The sequence below is a fragment of the Orbicella faveolata genome, unplaced genomic scaffold (genome assembly GCF_042242905.1).
Source record: "Orbicella faveolata isolate gen_17 unplaced genomic scaffold, um_ofav_v1 contig_34, whole genome shotgun sequence".
NCBI classification, from domain to species: Eukaryota; Metazoa; Cnidaria; class Anthozoa; order Scleractinia; family Merulinidae; genus Orbicella; species Orbicella faveolata.
The window spans coordinates 21,244,046-21,266,998 of NW_028301563.1; the positions used below are offsets into that span (position 1 = coordinate 21,244,046).

A 22,953-nucleotide genomic window follows, 5' to 3' on the forward strand; every position below is an offset into this window, starting at 1 on the left:
TAAAACGTCAAATTTGTAACAAAGGGAGCAAAGTACAAACTTCATTTGTGGTCTGGTGTTGACTATCTGATTGATAAAAGTTGGGAAAGTCAACAAAATGGTGTTGAGAAGTTGTAATTCAACAATTAAGGGAGTACCTGAATTAGCAACCAATTGCTTTTGTAGCTATCTGTTTTTTTGGAATTTGGGTGGCTTTATTTCATCTTCTGATGCTAACCACTCCTGTTTAATTACTTTATTCCTGTTAGTGGGTACCTTCTCCCTCAGCCAGCTACTTTTAAGAGTTTTTCTTTGGTGTGAAGGAGTCTGGACTTGACTTAATATACCATAATATGCTTGTTTTAGAGATTGTTAATAATTTCTACAGGTTACAATATTCTTGCCTCAGTCATAAAGGTTTTTGCTCTGTCATCATCTCCACCATCTCCACAACCTTCAGTATTTTTATGTTTATACTTGGAATGTTTGTGAGCGGATGCAATCTGGCATCTGAATAACAAAGAAAAACAAACAAGGAAAATAAGTCCATTTATTATATGGCTAGCTCCGCGAGTGGGCAAGATGAATCAAATCCTGTGCTGTGATTGGCCACCCGAGCGGGCAAGATGGAGCTATCTTGCCCGCTCGGGACTACCCGCCGTGTCCTGCTAAAACAATTTCCCCGAAAGCCATATAATAAATCCTTTATTGACCAAGCTTGTTCAGTCAAGATGGCTGGATATTGGCCTTGTTCTTTTTTTGCCAGTTTATGGACCTCGACTCCGTCTCAGTCCATAAACTCGCAAAAAAAGAACTTGACCAATATCCAGCCATCTTGACCTCACACTTGGTCAATAACCCATATATACAGAAAAAGAAAAATACTGTATCTATATTGCCCTGAGAAATGAGAATGTCTATAGTATGCATTTAATTCTCATCATCTAGAAAGTTAAATATAATCATGTTTCATTAGCACTTCACATTACGTCTTTGATAATGAAGACAGATAGTGGAGTTCATTAGTCTGACCACTGATCAACATGATTTTCAGCAACGAGACCAACTGGTTTATATTTTAAAAGGTATCAGACAAGTCTGGCAGGCCATGAATTGGTCCATGCCAAAAACACTATACCTGTAACATGGAGCAGCTCCCTCAACAACAACAAACTGGAAATGACCATTTTTTCCACCCAAGATATGGCCAGGCTTGTGTTTGTATTCACAGCAGGAACTAAGTCGAATGTCTTGCATACCATCAATGTAAAATGTCAAGCCAAAAGGAGCTCCTCTGTGTCGCCGTGAAATAAAAGTAAAGATTGCTGAAAAAGAAAACAATTGTTAAATTCATTAAATGAGTCCAAAATAGTGTAAGTTGTATAAAACTAGTAAAAAGTTTCTTGCCCTTTAGAAAGTCAGAAATATGTTCTTTCAATGATCAGAAGTTCTTTCAAGAATATACATTGTGATGCAAGTCTGACTAAATACACAGTAATAGTTGTACTTCCTTTTGACTAGTCTCTTATGCAGCCATTATTTGGGTTGTTGCACAGGCTTTGCCCTCCTTCGCCATCCAAATAATGGCTGCATACATTAGGAGACTACCTTTTGACTAATAACTCCATGAAATAAGCAATTGTACTGCTTTCCAATGAACAAATCAAACATCAAAATAGACCTTTTTAGCCTGGGTGGGTTGCTGCCCCATTTCAGACCATACAATGTATGATGATACCCTTGACAATTCTTACTTTCAAATTTCCAACCGTTGCCTAAATATGAAATCCAAAAGAATTTTTTGCTGGATAAAAGAACAATCTTCGAGAGAAAATCATATGGTCTGCAATGGCAAAATAAACCACCCGAGCTAAAAAAGGTACACATTGTATAATGGATGGAAATGGTTAATAACACATTAAGAAAAACTGTGTATATTTAATACTTGTGTGTGCTAGGTGGTGTGCTAGGCTAGCTGTGCTAGGTGGTGCGCTAGGCTAGCTAATTGTGACAATATTACAAGAGTTTGTATGAAACATTAGACAGTATAATTTCCAGACTGAGGTGAATTCAACAAATGGACAAGAATTGGTTATGTGCTAGGCTAGCTGTACTAGGTGCAGTACGCTAGGCTAGCTGCTAAAATCATAAAGTAACACAGTTGTTTCGTAGATCACTAACCATGACAAACTGTCATGGATCAACTCACCATGAAAATTTATTTCCTTCAAACTGCAACTACTCATTTTTAGACAATGACAACATTGAAAAATTAAAGTGGCTCTGAACCCCATATACAGAATTTTTCTAAACTTTGAAAAAAAGTTGCATCTCATCTTGCTTATCAAAATTCCATACTAAAAAAATGTGTTTCACTGAACCATTTTTGAAATAAATAAATATTCAAAACCAAAGTTAAGTGTGTTTTTAGCAGGTCATACTATTGCTGTTGTAACCTACTGTGTCACAAAAATGCTAACAACATGCTCACCAATGATTGTGCAGTTTTCCGAAACCATGATTGTAGCATTAACTGATAAAGAGTGGTTATAACGACACATCAAAATTTAAGTCTTGGAAAGTGCTGGAAACTGTTTTGAGCCACCTTAAGTTCACATTTCACATCTGTTCATAATATTTATATTTTGCAAGAATTAGCTAAAAAATAAAAAATGGTTAAAATGCAGGTTAAATGCTCTGGAACAATCAAGACACACTATGTAGATAACATACGATGTGACAAGTACACTTCGAAGGCTGTTTATTATCAAATTGAATATTTCTTTCATTATCAATTTTATCCATAATATTTCATGTAAATCCTTATCCCTAAACCCCAGCTATTTTGACTGAGTGATATCCTGCTAATTGCTGTCGTCATTTTACATATCAGGTCAAACTCAGGTACATGTATACAGGATTCAATGCACTGATAAAAAAAAAGCTTGAAAGGAATTTTTCAGAGGCTGAGAATGTACTAAACAGAGGTGTACAAGTCAAACCCTGCAAAAAAATCTACATGTACAAGCTCCAGTTTACGGAGGATGTCCATTTGAGAAGGTATTAAAAGACTGTTATTGGCAGTAAAGCTTGGTTTATGGTTTTTAACTTTAAACAGCTCAGAGACTTCAATTGACTGATGATTATCTCTTACTATTTGGTGGCAGTAGTTCTCTGAAGACACACAGAGTGCTCCCTCCACAGTGCTGCTGAAGAACCATAACTTCTGATAACCTGTCTTCTGGAAACATGCTGTTAGTGAGTACAAGGCTTGGACCAAGAAACTTCATTGTCACTTCTGCCATAGACTGAAGCTAAAAAATGTAATATGAAATCATCAGCCAAGTTTGTGCTCACTGTGTCCATACAATTCCAAGCTACACCTTCCATAAAAACATAAAGAAAATAATAAGCTTGCACAGGTTAAATAATCTATTTAGGAACTTTTTAATAAAACCTTTTTAACAACACCAATACTTAATATATCACTATTTAGCATTAAAAATACCTGTAGTCTGCGGGCAACAGCAGGTTCTGTTCTGGCCAAATAATGAAACTAAAATAGAAATAAAAATAAAAAAATTAAAAAGTGACAAATTGTTTCCACTCTAAAAAAGAAAATATCATGTTACATAGTCAATGTCTAATGAAATAAGGTTGACCAGAAAGTCAATCAAACCAGTGTCCCTAATTAATCCTCACCACAGTGAATAAAATGCAGTCTATAAGTTAGTTCGACCATACATCTCTCACTTGTTTATTACTCAAACCCTAATGTTCTGCATGTGTGAAAATCAAGTTCAGTTTTTCATACGTACAAGATTTCTTGACATACCCTTTGAAGTCTGACACCTTTTCTTGGTGTACTCAGGGTCCTGGTGCGTCGAGGAGTGCCTGATGGGGGAGGGGCCGGGGCAGGGTAGGTAGCAGGGTAGGCCCTGGTGTATGGAGATGGACCTAGTTCCTCTGTTTCATCTTTAAGATAACCATTCATATGCGGTGGACTTGAATCAACCTTATACCACCAAAGAAAGCAAAAATTAAGTACGTGTCATAATACTTGCTCAGAATACATATTAAAATACTTTTAAACTAGTATCTGGGCAGGACATCAGGTAGATATATCTGCAGACTCCCATATAATCTGGGAGAGTTGGCATATAGACTTTTTTTCCCTGTTCCTGACTGATCAGACAGGTCAACTATTAATCTACCATGCCATGCCATATCACGCCATGATTTTCACTTTGAAAAGCCATCACTTATAGAGGCCACAATGGAACTATAATTATTAATTAAGCATTAAATTATGGACTTTTCTTCACTCTCAACTGATCAAGCTAGAGCAGGTAAAGTCTTTGCCTCTCTGTCAGTCTATATGTGCATGACTTGTTTACTAGCTGGCATAATTATTAGCTTCAAGATCAGAAATTATCTCCAATTTCCAGTCCGACCAATCTGGCTGTCCCACTCAACCATAAAACATGTCACCATTACCCTGTAATAAATCTTCTGCGTTTCATCATCATAGTAAATCTCTGAGGGTTTCAAATGTGTTTCCTCCTCCTCCTGTTCAGCAAAAGCTGCTGGTGCTGTAGCTGGTCTTTCTCTGTGCTGCGCTTTACGCATTTGTTGAGCTGTTCTCTCTCTGGGAGAGAGGAGGGGAAGAATGTCTTCATCGCCTTTTCTATTTCTCTGTTCCTAAAACGAAAAATTTAAAAGAGCTCAATGAGTTCAACTGGGGTCAATATGCTGTGCATAGTGATACAAGTTCATTGATCACTTCAATGGCTTAAATGGTGTGGTATTAGCAAGTAGAACTTATAGCTGGTGAAGATTCCAGCACTGTATGGTCAAGATAGCACATCCTGCGATGTAAGTTAGCCAGCATTACCTATTTAGAGTGTTGTTATTAAAATCAGTACCCAGAATATGACATTTAAAGGAAAGACTTGCACAGCAGCCATCAACTTTCAAAATATGACAAGAAAGTGTTGCACAAGCTTGCAACATTTAGTAATGTTGAAATTTAATTCAGAGAATTGAGGTCTCACCTTTAACTCAGGTTCTTTTGTCTTAGGAAATGACAGAGAAGACACAAATAAAGAAAGAATGAAAGAGCATGATTAAAGAATCAAGTGAAAAGAACTAAGAGACAAAGATGGTAGAATAATCCCATAGAGTCATGTAGTTTTTACTTCTCAGTAACATAATCTATTATTAACAATGTTATGGCTAGCTCCGTGAGAGTGCAAGATAAACCAAATCCTGCACCATAATTGATGACTTGAGCATGGAAGCAAGGTGGTGCTCTCTTTCCCACTTGGCCATGGACTAGCTGCTGTGTCCTGCAGGAAAAATTTCCCCAAAAGCCATATAATAAAAAAATTTACCCTCTATTGACCAAGCTTGTTTGGTCAATAACCCACAAAAAAATTATTTGAAAATTACATGTAGTGAGATGAGAGGAAATCGACTGAACCCTGCACACTTTAAAAAAATTGTGACAAAGATCTTGTGGAGTACACAAGCAGAACATCTTATGATAAATGTTCATATTACAGTCTTCTTTTGATAAATTATGACCCAAGACTGAATACAATAAAATGAACATCAGCTGATTCCTTGAGATGTGTGACAGGACATGGGATTGATATGAAAAGAAGAAATAGAAAATTAAGTTGCTAAAACCCTCTTCCACTGTGCTAACAATGTTATCTCAGAAGAGAATTATATGAGAATACAATATGTGAGCTTGAACATCTGAAGGTTGTTTTGTGCAACAACAATAACTTACAAACCATGGTATCATTGTTTAAAATTCCAGAGAAACAAAGAGATGAACAAAGGGATCCAAGTTCACCAACCAACAAAAAGTGAGGTGCTCTTAAGTGTCCTACTATCTTATGTCCAAGGGAATTCAAAGAAACCTTCTTGGATCTTAGGAGACAGGGCATTTATTAACACCTACCATCTACCGTTTAACACCATCAATCACAACAAGTACATCTAAAGGACCCTCCCCTGAGGCAAAGAAATGTGGCATGATCTACAAATTGGATCAAGGAATGTGGAAAAGTATACATTGGCAAAACAGCTAGAGCATTCAATACCAAGCTCAAGGAACATATCAACACCACAAGTAACAATTACATGTACCACAGTTGGTAAACATCTAAAAGAAACAGGCCATGCTTTTAAGATGGAAAACACATTCAAGTAGCTGATTGCAAGGGAGGACAATAGACTCAGAAGAAGGATCAGGAGTAGGATTGAAATCCAGTGCCAGGCCCTTGCCCTACATCAAGACTGTGATTTTGAACTTCCGGTCCAGTACTAAGACATTTAATCACATGATTGCATGACTTTGGTCATCAAAGACCATGTGACATTTCATAGTTTTCATAGCTTCAGAAATTAAGGCACCGTGAAAGCTTGCAGTAGATTAACATCATGATTCTGCTTAGTATGAGTTTCACAGAATCAGGAAGCAAAATTGAGACCATGGGACTCATCTAACTGCTAAAAAAAAGGGACTGTAAGAACCATGAAACTTGACAAAAATTCATGACTCATGGAACTGTGAATAATTTTTTTTTAATTCAATTGGTTGAATGCGTTCCAACACAAATCTAAATTTTCAGACTGTGAGCAGTCTCTTGTTTGCTCTAAAATCCAAGGGGAAGAACACAAAAATTGAGTAAGCGTATCACTCATTATAAGTATCAAACTAGTGAGAGCAGTTGCTCTTTTTGCTGGTCTTCTGATGGCTGCTCTACTTGTGGCTTGCAGCTTGCCTATAATTCATGCCCCTCAAACAGGGCTCGAAAAATATTTGAATTCCATCTTGCCCGTTAGGCAAGTAACTCTCAAATTTTGCTTGCCTGGGGCTGTGACTTCCCTACTTGCCCAAGTTTTCAAACTCATTAATAATTCATGAACCCAAAAATGGAAGTCAAACTACAGGCGTGTTTTAATGTAATAAAACCATCTTGACTGTAGTCCTCTTAGTGCTGATCACTTTCATGTTTACGCCATTATACATTATATTGTAATACTTCAACAACTTTTAACTTCTTCATTCTGCTTTTATGAAGTTGTATGGTTTGTAATAATTAACATGGATGAAACTGTTATAATCACATTGAAGTAGTGTGAAATTTTGGATGCCTTGCATAGTAAGATGCATGTAAAAACAACTCGATTGCAGTGAGAAGCCTTAACAACAAATGGAGATCTTCGTTCCCAACAATTATAAGGGAAGCAGAGTGATAGAGGTAGTTACCTTCACCAGATGTTTTTATGGCGTCAAATTCAACTTTCCCTGGAATTTTCGAATGTGATAAAAAAAATGCTATCAGGAATTAAATTTTGTCCCACAGCATCTTTTGCCAGTGCCTCCCAGTTGAAGAAACAAAGTTTGCAAAGTTGTTGTTGTTTGTTCATGTACTTACTTCCTAGTTCCTGTATTACACCCTGGGTATCTTGAATCAGTTTGTTCAATTCGTCAAAGATCGCGTTTGACTCCTTGAATGTTCACCTGCATCTTGTCTAGCTCCACAAAATCATTGTGAAGAGAAGCACGAAAAATTTATAACACACAGAATTAACAACAAGTCGCATTCCCACTTCAGTTTTGACACAGGCACAATGTCAAATTTGAAATGCCGGTGAGAGCATATTTTTTAATTTCGGTGAATGAAAAATAGTTTCAGTCAAGGGAAAACATCTTCGTTTGAAAGAAACAGCATTTTAAGTCATCTTCCAGGAACTCTGAAAGTATTTTGATGACTAACTTATCCATTTCTTTTTAATAATATAATACTTTTCATTTTGTGCGGCGGCGCCCAAGTATGTTTTCACTAGCAAACTTGCATGTTTCGCCGAAAACAGAGATTTACCTGGATTTTAGCATCAAAAATGCTGGCTTCATTTTCGCAGTAGAAATATGCAGCTTCTTTTTGCATACAATTTCTACAGCTTTAATTCATCGTTGTTGAGTTAAGTTTTGTACCAAGAAACTGGAAAATACTCCCAGAAAATTGCTAAAATTTTAAGAAATAGACACAGTGTTTTTGTGCCAAACACAGCTACTTTTAATCCTGGAAAGAAATTTGATTGGGGCAGGTTTTGATCACATGCTAGGCAACCACTTCTGAGCCGTGAGTGCACGTCACGCAATCAACAAAACAGCACTATAAATTGTAATTTTCGTCAAGCTTCATCTAAACACTTGATTACCCTTGAGTCTAAAATTTTCCTTTTCTTCTCAAAATTGTTATCAGAAACATAGTCGGCAAACGGCTTGTCTGGGTCCTCGCCCATAGGGCAAGTAAGGAGAGAAAGTTACTTGCCCGAAGGGAAAATCTACTTGTTCCAGACGACCGGACAGGGGTTTTTTCGAGCCCTGTCAAATATCATGTTTGTTCACTCAGTTTTTACATTCTACCCTGCAGATTTTAGAGCAAAAGGAGCTGCTTGCAGTCTTGTAAATTCTATGAGTAAATGCTGTACATGTCACAATTTTATATAAATGATCACTAACTGTCAAATGCTCCAAACTGTCATTGTGGACTGATGTCAAGTTGTACAAACAAATAAACAAATAAATTGCAGACCTCACTGAAAATGATTAATATTACTGACAGCAAAATTTAAGAAGAAATTACATCCTTTCAATCAAGAAATCAGCATCTATTAGTTATTTTCGCTGCTGATAATAAATATCAAAGGAACTGTTTAATACTACTTTTCATAAAATTAATAGGCTTTATGTACCTTGACCCTTCTGACCAATTCCACTTTGTAAACTTCATCAAGTTTTTTTCTTATCTCATACTGTCGCATCCTCTACAAGACAAAGCAAACAGGATTCACAACCAAGAAATGTCCACCATGCATATGTAATGAGTATGTAATACAATTTTTAGATGAGTTTTGTTAAGCGTCACAAGACAAAGTACTTCAATTTGAAAATAATTCAGCTTTACTCAAAATCACTGATTCACATAGCAATATTTAAGTGAATTGAGACCAGCTCTTAGAAAAGTAATGTAGAATCTAAAGAAATAAATAAGAGAAAATATGTGCTCAAAGCAAATCAAAGAAATAAATTCCCTTCTGAATATGACAGCTCTTGAAGGGAACTTGGGGAATATAATTAAGAGGTAAATCTGAAAACTCTTTGACCTTCAGGTAGCACTCAAATCCACAACCTTACACTGTTTAAACATTTAAAATGAAATTTGCATTTTCGGCTTATGCCAATAACATGTATATTTTGGTTTGCTTCTTGATGAGTTACACTTAACTCAAACATAGTTTTTAATCTAAAGCTGTGCTATATAATATGCACCTCCATATCTAAGGTCTTGTGAACAATAGCAGTTGCTAAAAGATCACGGACATGTTTTCTGTGTTCTTTTTTGGCCATGTTGAGTCTGTATGTCTTCTCATCAATAATCTTCCCCTTCCTGGTCACCTTTTGGAATAGGATAAAAGCAGTACTACTCAAAATTTATTCATAAAATGGAAAATAAACTTTGTCTGATCTATTGAATGGTACAGTGCATATGTCATGAGAGTAAACTACGGTGTAATGTCAAGAAGTTACAAGCTGCCTTTTTGTCTGATGAATTAGACAGTTAAGTAAAATGTAATCTACATAATTTGTGTTTCATGAAATCAAATGCTATTCATAGCAACATACATGTTTGTTTGCTAGTACCTATTTTATTTTCAACTTCACAAAAGGCTTGCTAAGCCAAAGGATGCTAAACAGTTTTACCCATTATACCAGTCCCTACTTTTTGCCATATGCTATATAATAAATCTTACCAATCCTGACTTTCTCAAATGCTTCTTCATTCGAGAGTTGGAAAAATATCCAGCAAGATGTTTATCCTGCAAGCTGTTGTAGGCAGCTAAAGGACTAGAAGTCAAGAGAGCAGGTCATCAAAATGCACTAAGTACCAACAAAACAATTGGGTTATCTTAAATTCAGTTACTGTACATGTTATCTGAACTACACTGTTCTTCAAGTTGCCAGAATTCTACTACACACAATCATACAGCTGTAGTAAATGAAAGTGATAAATAAGGAAAAAGTGGACATGTCAACATCCTGGTTTGGAACCCAGAAAAGATAGAGAACGACTTTGGACTCAAGATTCACAGCATGCATGTACTGTACGTTTGTAGATCCATGTTGTTGTGCAAAAGCTCTCTGCATGATATCTTTAAAGGTTACCTTCTCTAAAATTTACATCCGTTTTGCTTAGAGTTTCAATAACACAGTCAATCAATTATTGTATTAGTATCTTCAACCCAAAATAAGCAGGGTCTGGGCAAAAGCATTTAAAAAGGCTCTCCAGAAACCTCTTACAGTGATTCTTCAAAATTGCATTGCGCATCCCTACTGCACACAATTTTCATGTCATTAGAGCATGCACAATAAGAGATATACACATACAGCACAGATAAAAATGCTCATTTTCTCTTGAATGAGCATGGTGACCTAATATTTTTTACAAGTGAATATACACTGTGTGAAAGTTCATATATTTGAACTGCGGAGAATGACATGAAGATATGATTAATGATCACAGTTATGCACACAACTTAAGTAGTTATGAAATTAAAACCCCCCCAAAAATTCAGGCCTGAACGGGATTTGAAGCCATGACCTCTGTGATACTGGTGCAGTGCTCTACCTACTAAGCTATCAAGCCAACTGGGAGCTGCCTACTTTGTGAGTTTATAATACACCCACAGACCATGAAGAATACAAGTGAATATATGAAAGTTGCTATATATAGACTGTTGAGAATGATATGAAGATATGATTGATCATTGCAGCTATGCACACAACTTTAAAGCAGTTGTGAAATCAAAGCCCGAAAAAATTCAGGCCTGAACGGTATTCAAACCCATGACCTCTGCAATACTGGTGCAGTGCTCTGCCAGTGCTCTTGCAAGAATTATGAAGATCCCTAACTAAAGATCCTTAACGATCTTGGCAAGGTTCTTTAATTAATTAAGGATCTTGATTGATATTCTGGATAAGATCCATGAAGATATCCTCAAAGATCCGAGAAGATGGATCCTTGAAAGAGTTTTACCAGGAATAACAAAGGTGTGGTACATCAACTGTTTATAAATGCTGGAATAGCTTAGGGCCTGTTAATAGCCAATAAGATGAAAGAATTTTGTTGTAATTTTTACAACAATAATTTATACATTCAAAGTAGTTTTATCAATAATACAATATCCTTTCTGTGTTATACCATGCATGAAATACAAGTTAGCTATTTATAATAATAATATATATTTGATTTTGAAATTATTCGCGCGATTACTCCCTTAATGGTACTCCACTCCGTCCAAATTGATGAAACAGAAACTAAACAATCGAAGATATGTAACTCATTAACCCCTCTTGAACTACTCACACACAGAAGAGGAAATTAACCAAAATCAAACCTATGCAACAACAACAAGATGTAAGTTTCACTTAGACTAATGAGGCAAGTATGATCCTAATTTAAATGATAACGAAACTGCATATTATCATATAAGTTTCCACATATGCCCTAAGGCTATTCTTAACACCTTTCACAAGCTTATACGAAAGCCGGCCGCCGTATAAGTTACTCAAAGAATAAAAAACTTTTTCCATTGATCGATGAGATCCAAGATGCCAATTTATACCAATGTTTATTGCTCGCAGTAAAAATTCTGCCGAAGGTGCGAGGGAGCCATGCGGTTTTCTACTGATCAATGAAGATCAAAAAGCTTAATTGAAGCTTACCAAGTTTGAGTGTAAACGTACACTTCTTCTTGCATTTACATGATTTCCCCAACCCGCCAAATGTTTTATTTTAAAAAAAAGAAAAAAGAAAACACTTACCCTTGATCTGCGTGACTCATTATTGTAAATCGTTCTGCAGTCAGTGCAACCAAACTCGATCAACGAAAATCAGCACTGGCGTCGTTTCTATCCCGCGTTACCTCGCTGTTAATTCACACAGATATGACCATCAATTGAAGTCAAAATGGAAGCCATAGAGACCACATTGCTATGTACACTATCCCATTTCGATAAGACGAGATTTTAGCAAGTGATATTACATCTATTTCACTGAAGATTTGTTGTCAAGGAACGGAGTGTCGCTAACACACGCGTGACGTCACTTCCCAGTCTTCCACGGTCCTCCCGATTCTCAGGTTTACTCGGTCAGCGGGCCATCTTTTCAGCATCTTCAGCTCCCCAAGGTCCCGAGTTGTACTAATATGTGAGCCATGCGAGCCAGGGTGCGAGTCATGCGAGTCATGAAAAATGAAAAATGAAAAATGAAAAATGAAAAAATAAATAAAATAAAAAAAATTAGTGTGTATATGAGATATATCATACCATACTACTTATTCATGAGTCCATCCGCCATTTTTGATCGTTTTCAAACCCAGTTTCTCTCGGACGAAAGTGTATATTAGACCCCATTCCTTTACCGCGTTCTTCCTTGGCACATTACGGATCATTGCGGATTTTAACAATTTTGTCACTAAAATATTCAACGAATGATTCGGACAGAGAACAGTTATTAGTTCCAGATGGATAACGCTGGACTGGATTGGAGTGCAGAAGTTTCTCTATTGTCTTAAAAAGAAGTCCAGAGTTCCCTGAGTTTTCCTGGATCACTGATGAATAAAATGTGTGCTTCGCGGAGGCAATCACGTCATTGACAACACTGTTCTGAAACGCATACCGTTCTCTATCTGCAGGTAATCTTGTACGTCGCCAGTTACGTTCGAGCTTCCTCCTTATGTTCTTTTGAACACTAATGTCAGTTGAATACCAAGGCGCACAGGGACGAAGAACTACCTCACGGGTCCTTTCGGGGGCATAAACATCAAGGGTGGACTTCAAGACCCGATGATAGGAATCAACTAACGAATCCAAATCACGCCGTGATTCATCAAACAAGGACGAATTCATGATAGTGTCATTGAATTCAGCATAATCAAAGGGTCATGAACCATAACATTGTCTATAAGTTTACACTGATTTCTAGTAATGATTAAATCCAAGATATGACCACTTGTGTGAGTCGGCGTAGTCACCCATTGTTTCAGATCGAAAGACGCTATTAGGTCACAAAAATGCAATGCGTTGACATCACGCGAAGAATCCACATGTAGATTAAAATCACCGACAATTAAAAGCTCGCCTGATGCTGTGGCCAATTCCTCAAGCAGGAGAGAAAATTCACGATAAAATGTTGACAAAGGCACAGATGACGGTGAGCGGTAAATAATTATCATCCTGATCATCTTTGAGCTCTTGAAACGAACATCCAAGAATTCGAACGACTGGAAGGAAGTGTTCCACTCACTATTTTTGCATTTAATATCCATACTTTCTTTGAAAAGCAAGCCGACACCACCACCTCTCGATTCCCGTGGAATGTGGATAAAATCATAACCAGTGGGACATAAATCACCAATCTCAACACAATCAATATTTCCAGGTCTGAGCCACGTCTCCGTCAAAGCAAGAAGATCAATATCCTTGTCAACAACAAAGTCTTTCAGTACGCTAGATTTATTCCTTATTGACCTGGAATTGAGCAAACAAAAGTTGATCGCGTGAGAAGTATCCTGGGTGTTAGCAACTTGTGAGATCTGCACCTTCACGAGATTGTCGCGATTAAGCAAAGATGCAAATTTCGAAAAACGATCATTTCGATTTGAAACAACCGTCCTTATGCTCCTCTGCCTCGTTCGTGACTTCGCCCATACACCTGCTCTACATCCTCTTGTCCGAAGCAAACTGAAATCCTTTAAGACCGAAACCAGATAAAAAGGCAAACGAGCCGGCGAAAAACGCCGCACTGATAACAACTCACTTCTTGAATATGTAATAAGTTGTGGCGACCGAAACGAATGATGATATAATCCAACCGACCTTGAGGTAATTTCTTGGTTAGATTCAGGTCCTAGATTTGAAGATATATCAAAATGCACTGTCAAATCCATGACAAAAGGTTTCGAGGGAAGAACTAAACAGGTAGACCCATGCTTAGCCTGTTTTGAGCATGGTTGGAACACTTCAAGACTACTGAGCTCTTGCCGTCTTATAACCACGTGAGATCCAACCAGGCTAAATTCACGTCTAAAATTGCCAGGAAGAAAACCATAGCATACCGTTTCATCTCTATGCAGATGACACACAGTTGTACTTGTCGTTTACGTTCAACTGTCCTAATCATCTATCAAGCTCAAAGATGGCAGTAGAATTATGTGTTAAGGACATTGGGGACTGGATGCTGCGCAACAAACTTAAGTTAAATCGGGATAAGACTGAACTTTTGGTTATTAGTTCTAAATATCGTCCACGACCACCCCTCGACTATATACGAGTTGGTGATGAAGTAATCAAGTCTACTAAACAGGCCAGGAATTTAGGAGTTGCATTCGATCAATGTTTGGATTTCAAAGAACACGTTAAAATAACCTGCAAGAGCGCATTTTCCCGCATTCGTAGTATAGCTAAAATTAGGCGATACCTATCCCAGAGTACTACTGAGACTATTGTTCACGCTTACATAACATCGCGTTTGGACTATTGTAACGCCCTACTGTACGGTCTCCCAAAGTATCTGATTAATAGACTTCAGCTTGTACAGAACTCAGCAGCTCGTCTTGTTACCTTGACTAGAAGGCAGGAACACATCACACCAATACTAAGGAGCTTACATTGGTTGCCAGTTCATTTTAGGATTATTTTCAAAATATTGTTGTTAACTTACAAAGCTCTGAATGGACTGGCCCCTGATTACATTAGAGACCTACTGCGATTTAACATTTCTGGTCGGACACTAAGATCTTCAAACAACAGGTTGCTTGATGAGCCTAGAGCAAATCTTAAAACGTATGGTGAAAGGGCTTTTTCCGTGGCGGCACCAAGGCTCTGGAATAAACTACCCCTCCAGATCAGACTTTCATCATCAGAGGCAGTTTTTAAGGCTAATCTTAAGACTTATCTTTTTAAGCGTGCATTTGATTTGTAGTTTTTACTTTTTATTTGTAGCCTAATTGTATTATATAGCGTATTTAATTCTTAGGATTTTAACTTTTAGGATTTAGGATTTTAGGTTTTTAAAGAATTAGGATTTTAATTTTAAAGTATTGTAAAGCGCCATGGACAATTAGTGGAAAATGGCGCGATATAAATGTATATTTATTTTTTATTACAGAGAACCAAGGAAGTGGATTTTTTCGTTCCAGTCGGAATTAATTATCAGGAGAGGTAGAAAGTGTTTTTGTAGCATTTACTTCTGAAATCATTCAAGTGAGGTAAGTGAGATTCAGATACAAAGCATTTTATTGACGTATTAGTTGCATTTCTCGAACACTTTCAGCACAGCCTTAGACGAGGTTAACATTGCGAAACGTAAAAGTATTCTTTTGTCAACTGTAAATGTTACTTTTTGGGGTTTGTTTAATAGAAAATGGAAATTGAAATGGAACTTCAGCAGAGGATAGAAGAAGAAGGTTTTTAAATTGCTTTTAATCCTCCCGGTGATGGAAGCTGTTTCTATCGGGCTGCAGCGTTTCAGTTGGGATTTAAGTCGGGGATCTTGCACAACCTCATTTTTGATTATCTGGAACGCCATTAGTTTGACGTAAGTTATTTTACCATTGTGTTAGTGATTGCGTGACAGACAACAGATGATGACATCAATGACATCTGGTCAAGAGAATTAAACACAAACGGAGTGAAATGAAATATTTTTCTGGTAATTAGTTTTTACATCATTCTTTTCTTGTTAACCTCCATTCCTTAATTGAGCCCTAGCCCCAGTCTTTCTTTTCATTATACACTGGAGCTCATTTTTTTCCTCTATGATTATCTATATTTATTATTTTAAGCCTAATTTTCCTTGCCTCCCAGTTCAGAGGTTCAATTCATAGGTGCTGCGTGTACATTGTCACGATGTTCGTGACAAAGCATCTGAAAAGCAACGTATTGGGTATCATACTTTTCTTACTGTGCACACTGAAAGGCTATAAGGCAGACATTTTTTAGGAGAAATGAATAGTTTATAGTTTAGAAAACGACCTGAAAAGTCTCTTGCGCGAAGTTTTGTGGCATTTGGTTTGTTTTGTTTTGTTTTTTGTTTTTCCTAATAGAACCAGGGAAATGACCGCTTGGCTTTCTTGTGTGAAGTCGATATGGGTGGTAAAAAGGTGCCTGCCGTGTGGTCAGAAGCATTGAAGATCCTGCAAAAGAGTTATGCTAATTCTTTAGTAATTAGCGCCTTTGCAGACGTGATGCACTACAAAATTATGATTATTACGGTGCATGGGGTAAATTGTTGTCATCTAATGTTTCACATTGTTTGTTCCCATTGTTTTCAGACAACGAAAGTTTAAAGTTTTTAACTAAGGAGTAATAAGTTGTTTTGTTTACACTTTATCTTACAGGATGACAATTTCGTTAAAGTTGTGGAGCCTCAGCTGGGTCCCTCAGTCGGTACTCTTTACTTCGGACACGGTGGTAATCACTACGTCGCATTGAAGCCCAAGCAAAGGGTACAGTTGGTTACTTTCATGTGCTATACATAATGTAAACAGATGTGCCTGGGTTCATTTCAGAACTTGGGTTCATGTTCAGATTTGACCTGTAATATACAATTTCTGACAAACAATCAATTAGGCTAACATTGAAATTTCTTCCAGCACACCGTTTTCACTCATGAAGATCTGTTTAAATTTCAGACAAAGTTTTTAATGTGATAGTTGGTCACTGGGTTATGTTCAAGACTGTTTTATCGTAAACATTCGGTTTTGCTGCGTTACTCAACCTTTTCTCATTTGTTTCAGGCGTCAAGCTATGCAACGGCGGTGAAATCTTCCAGGGGAAATTCTGAGCAACGTACTTGTAGTTTTTTCCGTAAAATCAAACGGCAAGAAAGCGCTCAAGAAACTAAAAAGTCGTCCAGTAAAACTTTTAAAGCCAAAAGGACAACGACAACAAAGGTACAATTTTAAGGGTAACTGCTAATTCTAGCCACGTAATCTTCTTGGTTCTGCCTCTCTTTGGAGGGGGAGGGGGGGTGGGCTGGGACTTATTCTCGGAGGAAGTGGGAAGAGGCGAGGTGGAGATCAAATGAACGGCATTAGCGGTATATACACTGAAAAGCTAATTCTGTTGTGTCTAATTTCAGATACCCAAGGGAGGAAAAAATCAAGAAATGGAAGGGTGGGAATCTACAGAAGAATACAACCTCGGAACGAGTTTATGGAGAGAAAGAAAAATCTTTGATGACACATCTTCTTGTGGATCAGACATTGAAATAACTGAAGAAAAGGCGGCTCCAAAAGACGAGTTGTTAAAAGTATGTAGGAGGAATTTACTCACGTGTTTAGCTGTGCTCGTAAATCATGTGAGTCCGTAGTCACGCTCACAAAACTGCAGTTCAATGATTTGTTGTTACTCGTATTATGCGACTTAATATTTTTGCATGAACACTCCTCGTCCAAAGGCTACTTCGTACACAGCAAAAATCAAATTATCCTTGTGCTATAATATGACATACCACTCGAGATGACTCTATGACCAGAAGATACAGAACTGCAACACTTTACCTATACAGCCCTTGCCTTTTTTTGGATTTAGAAATGCAAGCTGGAAATAAACACGACAGTTGGGGATACCAGTGATCAGAGTGTGGTTGAAATAAGTTCCGACGATGGCATGGAGGTCGATTCACCCCTTAAGCAACCCACTAGGAAGAGACAGCGTATTTCATCTGTAAGTGATTGTATACTGACTGAACACAGAACAAAACTACTATCCCAATGTTCCTCCTCCATGATTCCTTTCGCGACGCAGTACCTCTTATTGGCTTTTAAAGTAAGACCCAGGTGATCACTAATTTACGTTGTGCCCTCTCACCCAGATGCTATTAGCAGACTCCAGCGCGCCGAAGGCGCGCTAGTGGAGCCTCATTACTTTAGAAAATTTGGTAACCCATCCATAATGAATAATTTTGATTGTCACGTGACTGTCCGTACGTCCGTTCGTCCGTCCGTGCGCCCAACCCAATGCCTTGAAAAATAAGAGAGTAGCACCATTACCGTAGGTACCTCTTTGATATTGGACATCCATGTTATGAGTAGTTGACAGCTGACCAGTAGTTTCTTATCCAAGGAAAAAATCCTCTTTTTCCCTTACGCTTAATTATGTCCATAAGTAGCTCCGCTTTTAATTGTAACTTAAAGCCGAGCATGTATAATTGTCATGTCGGCTAAGATTCCGAAATTTTTAAACACACAAAAATATAGAGTTATATGTTCTTTTAGGCTCCATTACGAGCCGCTGTTCGAGAGAGTAGCAGAAGTCAAGCTAAACGCCGGTTCTTTTTTATTATAACAGGATGACAGTATTGAAGAATTAATAGCCAGCGTAAGTGGACTTAGTTCCAATGACAACACGCCTCAAAAGCCACGTCTACCACCAGTTAAAAGACCTAAAGAGCAAGCCCACGGATCACCCGCAAAGCAAAAGCTATCTGACGATGAGTACGTTATCATTCTTTTCTTGATGTAATAGAGAGTTGGCTGCATGCTCAGTTCTTCTGGTTTAGGTTAATGGTGTTCTGTTTTGATAAAAGTATGCATAGATTGACCTCGTCTCGCACCAAAGAAAAACACTAGCTTTAGGTTCTTCATTAGTTATTGTAACGACTTAAGGACTTGAGGGTGCTATTTAACTAAGCTGAATTTTTTTACTGACAAACAAACAATACAAAAAACGAATTAGTTCAAGACGTCAGGTGACTGAAATCAGAGAAATGCCCTCGAGACCATTACAAAAGTGCGCATGAAAATAAACGTTGTGATTTTGTTCTTTGGGGGGGTAGAGTAAATGGCTGCATATGTGTTAGTGGGGGTAATTATGATAAAATATGAAAATAGTCGTGGTAGTTTATCAAAAATCCATGCTTCTGAAAGAATTTTCTTCCTGAAGTGTTAATGATCTTTTGTATTTACTGGTAGAAATAGCGACGACAATATGGACATCAGCGTTTTAAGAGAGGGACGTAGACTGTATGCCAACCAAGACGAAACTGACAAACTCAAGCCGGTTCAGGTGAAGAACGTTCCTCCGGCTCCTCAAGGTTCTGCAAAGTATGAAGTGGAATACAATGACGCGGAGCCTTTGTCGGTGGTTGTAGACAACTGGAAGTGGGGTAGAGCACAACCATGCAAAAGAGCGGGGTTTTGTAAGGGTGGGCGAAGGACGCTTCGATTGTGTCTCGGTTCCTTAGAATGCGCAAACAAGAAGTGCGCATATTTAAAAATTCAAAAGTCTCCAAACAAAGTCGATTTTAATCGATCTAAGCGTTGCGTGCACTGTCACTGTGAAGCCATTAAAAAGCATTGCTCAGCAAGAAAATATATTGAAAACGACCGGTGCCACAAAAAATGACAGTAATCTATTTACAGGAACACAATTACTCTCCAAAGCAAGAAGAAGATTAACCGTCTAAGGAGGAACTGGAAAACATTCTCCGTATAAAACCTACAAAATCAGCAGGTCAACTACAATTGGACATTGTACGTGAGGCCTTACTTAGTGGTAAAGAAGGAGACGAGGTGAACGAGATAGCTTTAAAATACAGCAACAAAAAACATCTTCAGTATATACAGAGTACCATCAACAAGAAAAAGAGACCTGGAGGATCGGAAATAGAAGCTGTTCGATTGCTTAAGGACGATTTTATTGCTAGAAATTTAGATGAAAATTTAATTGTGTGTGTTGGCGACGATTATGTCATTCTTTCGTCTGAGCAGAAGGTGCGATTAGGTGCAATCATTAGTCTTGGCATTGTTGACGAACCAGTAAGCCTCGATGGCTGCGAAAGCCGCGCAAAAAATTACACAGAAATTGAGATGACCACATACGATCCCATCTTGAGACGCAATGTCAAATTAGTCAGCATGTTTGCAGCCAAACCCGGTGAAAATTCAGATAACGTGAAAAAAATGGTACAGTCTTTTGATGCGGCCATTAACAAAGTTCTCCCAACAGTGGCTGGCGAATATGACAGAGATACTGAAAAGGTCTTAGGACGGGGACTGGATCCCAAATCATGCGTCGGTGATGAAGGTGGTGCTCTGTGGCGAGGTCTTTGCATGGCAAAGGGGGAAGACGTCAAAAACAAGACCATATCAGACTTCTTTCATTTCAAACAAGACATCAACCGTAATTCCGTTTATTTTAGCGACCACAAAAGTAAAGATCAGTTCAAACCAATAATGATGGATGCGTACAATTCCCCTACCTCTTTGCAGGAAAAAAGACTCGAAAAACTGATCGAAAAAAAAGCAACAAACGTCAAAAAAATGAAGTCTTTTAAGGCATGGTGGTGGCGAAGGAAAGCACGCTGGCAGAAATGGTGCCGCACGCAGTCGTCCAGCGAAACATCCTCTGCGGAGGTGGCAAATGCCAAGTCTTTGCATGCCTCCGGATATAGGAAAAGTCTGCTGGACGTGGTAACCGCGGAATGCGCAAGCGCTGTTTTGGAGGCTGCAGAAAAAAAGAGACAATCCCTTGGCCTAAAAACAGTAGGTCGTGGCCCTTCCGCGGCAGACCGCTCTGAGAAACAATCCGTTAGTATGGCTAGAGCAGGGGAAGCGTCGGCCGACGCAATTCAACAAATCGTGGAGAAGGCAGAGGATATGATCGATGGTGACTTTGAATTAGAAGCTGACGACATCGCAAATGCACAGCATCAGTTTAAAATTAATACAAAAGACACTCACAGGGCTGACAGAAAAAATCAAACAAAACAGAAGAGTAAGCAAATTAAGAAAAGAAACGATGGACACGTGACCAAAAACAAAAGAAATTATTCCAAGACAAGGTTGAAAGAGTTCACATGGATCTACTTCATTGTGATTCCTCCATAATCAGCTTCACTTTTAAAGTGCTTGATACAATGGGGTATCTAGAAGAGATTTGCCTCAAAAAGGAATCTTCCATCTGTTCATCTGCTTGGTGCAGAAAGGAATGTCACCACCTGATGTGGATTTTCCACAATCTGTTCAAATTTGATAAAGAGCAGCCGATTATGTACCAGCTAAAATTCACTGATCAACAGCGGAAAAAAATAATTGAGGCATTCCCAGAAAACGTCCCACTATCTAAAGTGACTTGTCCCCCAGAAGATGAACAAAAATATACAATAAACAAAGGAACATCTAAAAAAGACGCTGAATGCGCCACCTGTAAGAAAGAATTATCAGAGGGTAATATCCAAGCCACAACAGAAGGCCCTAACAGAACAATACAGAAGTCCTGGATTAAAAGAGCATTCTTCTTTTGCCCTCGTTTTCAGTGCATGGGAAAATTGCCCAGGAATTCTTTTATTTGCCCATACAAAACTGGAATGACACTGTTAATCGAAACACCTTTGACTGAACAACAAAAGAAAGAAATAGACTTGAAAACTTAACATAATTTGAAAACGATCTCACCCGCCTCCTCTCTCAAAAACGTCATCAAGGACGGCGGGCTCATCGGTTTTCAGTTTATATGTTCAAAAACTTCTCTTCGGTAAAATGAAGCCTGTTGCATTTGCGAAGTGATCTTTTTTATTCCTATCTACTTTTAAAACGAGATATTTTAACACTCTGCAAAGCAAGACACTCACCTTGCTAGTACGTAACCAACTAACTAAATAAAATAAACCTAAAAAATAGTCAAGAGAGTAAGTCAGTTCGAGTTGTATATACAATGGATTCCCGATTTCTCGAACCTCCCAGAGAAACGAAAAATGGTTCGAGATATATAGGGATGAGGGTAAATTTCTCCTAACTTTTTTTTGACTCTCTTTTGCTAGTGGGACCGAAAGATTGCTTCGAATAATAGAAAGTTTAAAAATCGGGGGCTCCAAAACATCGGGATTCTACTGTACTTTTTAAAATTGAAGGGAAATTGTGAACAAGCTGTGAGTAGCAGCGACAATAACAAGAACACAAAGAACAACAAAGAACGTCTCTGTCTCCACCGCGTTCTAAAGGCTACAAAGAATGCGTGACTTTGATAGTGTTATCTAATCAATACAGTATTGATGTCAGTATCTGAACCTTGACTATGCCAATGGATAAATCGTTTTACTTAGGTTTCTTCGCAATTTGCACTCCTTTCAAAAAATAATATTCAAAATCTTAAAAAACTAAATAAATAGATAAATAAATAAATAAAACGAAATAAATACGGTCACGTACTTAAATATATTCACTTTTTAGACTCATCTATGAAATTAAAACCGTCGCTACATGTAACTAATGTAACTCGAATCATGTATATATTATAATACAGCTTTACTTTTTTATACAGCGTTATTCATATATATCTTATAAGATGTTTTGGTGTGTAGTATCGCGGTATATTTTTACAAGTTGTGTCGTATTTTGACGAGCCTGTAGGGCAGTCAAAATGCAAACAACGAGTGAAAATATATAGAGGATATTACACGGTGGTGAGAAGATATGAATTTTATGTTCAAGTGGCAAGAACAATATCTCACTCGTTCGCTTCGCTCACTCGTGAGATATTGTTCTTGCCACGAGAACATAAAATTCATATCTTCGAGCCAACGTGTAATGTTCTTTTTATTATATGGAGAAACCAATTCAACAAAAGCAAAAGGCGGGAATCGTAACTTCATTGAACGATACGACACTCACAAAGGTGACATACGGAAAATACGCCACTCGGGTCCCGGATGAAGTGGCGTATGGAATCTACGAGTGATTTAGTTCCCAGTAAAACACTCTTCTCCATATAATAAACAGCGATATTGTACAGTTATTTGTACAGTAGAAAACCTGTTTGCCGTACAGGTCAGCGTGCGCACACAATACTGTCACACTCTCCCTCTTTCACTGATAAATTTATTT

General features: G+C 37.9%; 2 protein-coding genes and 1 pseudogene across 3 annotated transcripts in view; 1 reads left to right on the top strand and 2 right to left on the bottom strand.

The window, feature by feature from the left end:
• Nucleotides 1-12,139, bottom strand: part of LOC110064060 (uncharacterized) — a 30,626-nt gene extending 18,487 nt beyond the window's left edge. Inside the window, exons 1-10 of the mRNA XM_089298958.1 lie at nt 11,888-12,139; nt 9,817-9,910; nt 9,335-9,460; nt 8,758-8,829; nt 4,477-4,680; nt 3,815-3,994; nt 3,488-3,535; nt 3,134-3,293; nt 1,118-1,304; nt 384-489 (exon numbers count right to left, since the gene is read on the bottom strand). Of these exons, the coding sequence (XP_089155084.1) occupies nt 384-489; nt 1,118-1,304; nt 3,134-3,293; nt 3,488-3,535; nt 3,815-3,994; nt 4,477-4,680; nt 8,758-8,829; nt 9,335-9,460; nt 9,817-9,910; nt 11,888-11,907 (1,197 nt within the window). The 5' untranslated portion in view covers nt 11,908-12,139. The remainder of the gene's footprint in view (nt 1-383; nt 490-1,117; nt 1,305-3,133; nt 3,294-3,487; nt 3,536-3,814; nt 3,995-4,476; nt 4,681-8,757; nt 8,830-9,334; nt 9,461-9,816; nt 9,911-11,887) is intronic.
• Nucleotides 12,140-12,150: 11 nt separating this feature from the next.
• LOC149105254 (uncharacterized) lies at nt 12,151-13,237 on the bottom strand. The gene is made up of 2 exons (XM_089298959.1): nt 12,744-13,237; nt 12,151-12,265 (listed from the first exon to the last, which is right to left on the bottom strand). The coding sequence occupies exons 1-2, from the start codon at nt 12,971-12,973 to the stop codon at nt 12,151-12,153; spliced, it is 345 nt and encodes a 114-aa protein (XP_089155085.1). The 5' UTR covers nt 12,974-13,237.
• Nucleotides 13,238-13,820: 583 nt separating this feature from the next.
• On the top strand, nt 13,821-22,681 carry LOC149105255 (uncharacterized; annotated as a pseudogene). Its single transcript, XR_016210107.1, has 8 exons — nt 13,821-15,776; nt 16,171-16,347; nt 16,465-16,572; nt 16,864-17,019; nt 17,208-17,378; nt 17,660-17,794; nt 18,419-18,564; nt 19,042-22,681. The product of XR_016210107.1 is annotated as an uncharacterized LOC149105255 (transcript).
• The last annotated feature ends 272 nt before the right edge of the window (nt 22,682-22,953 follow it).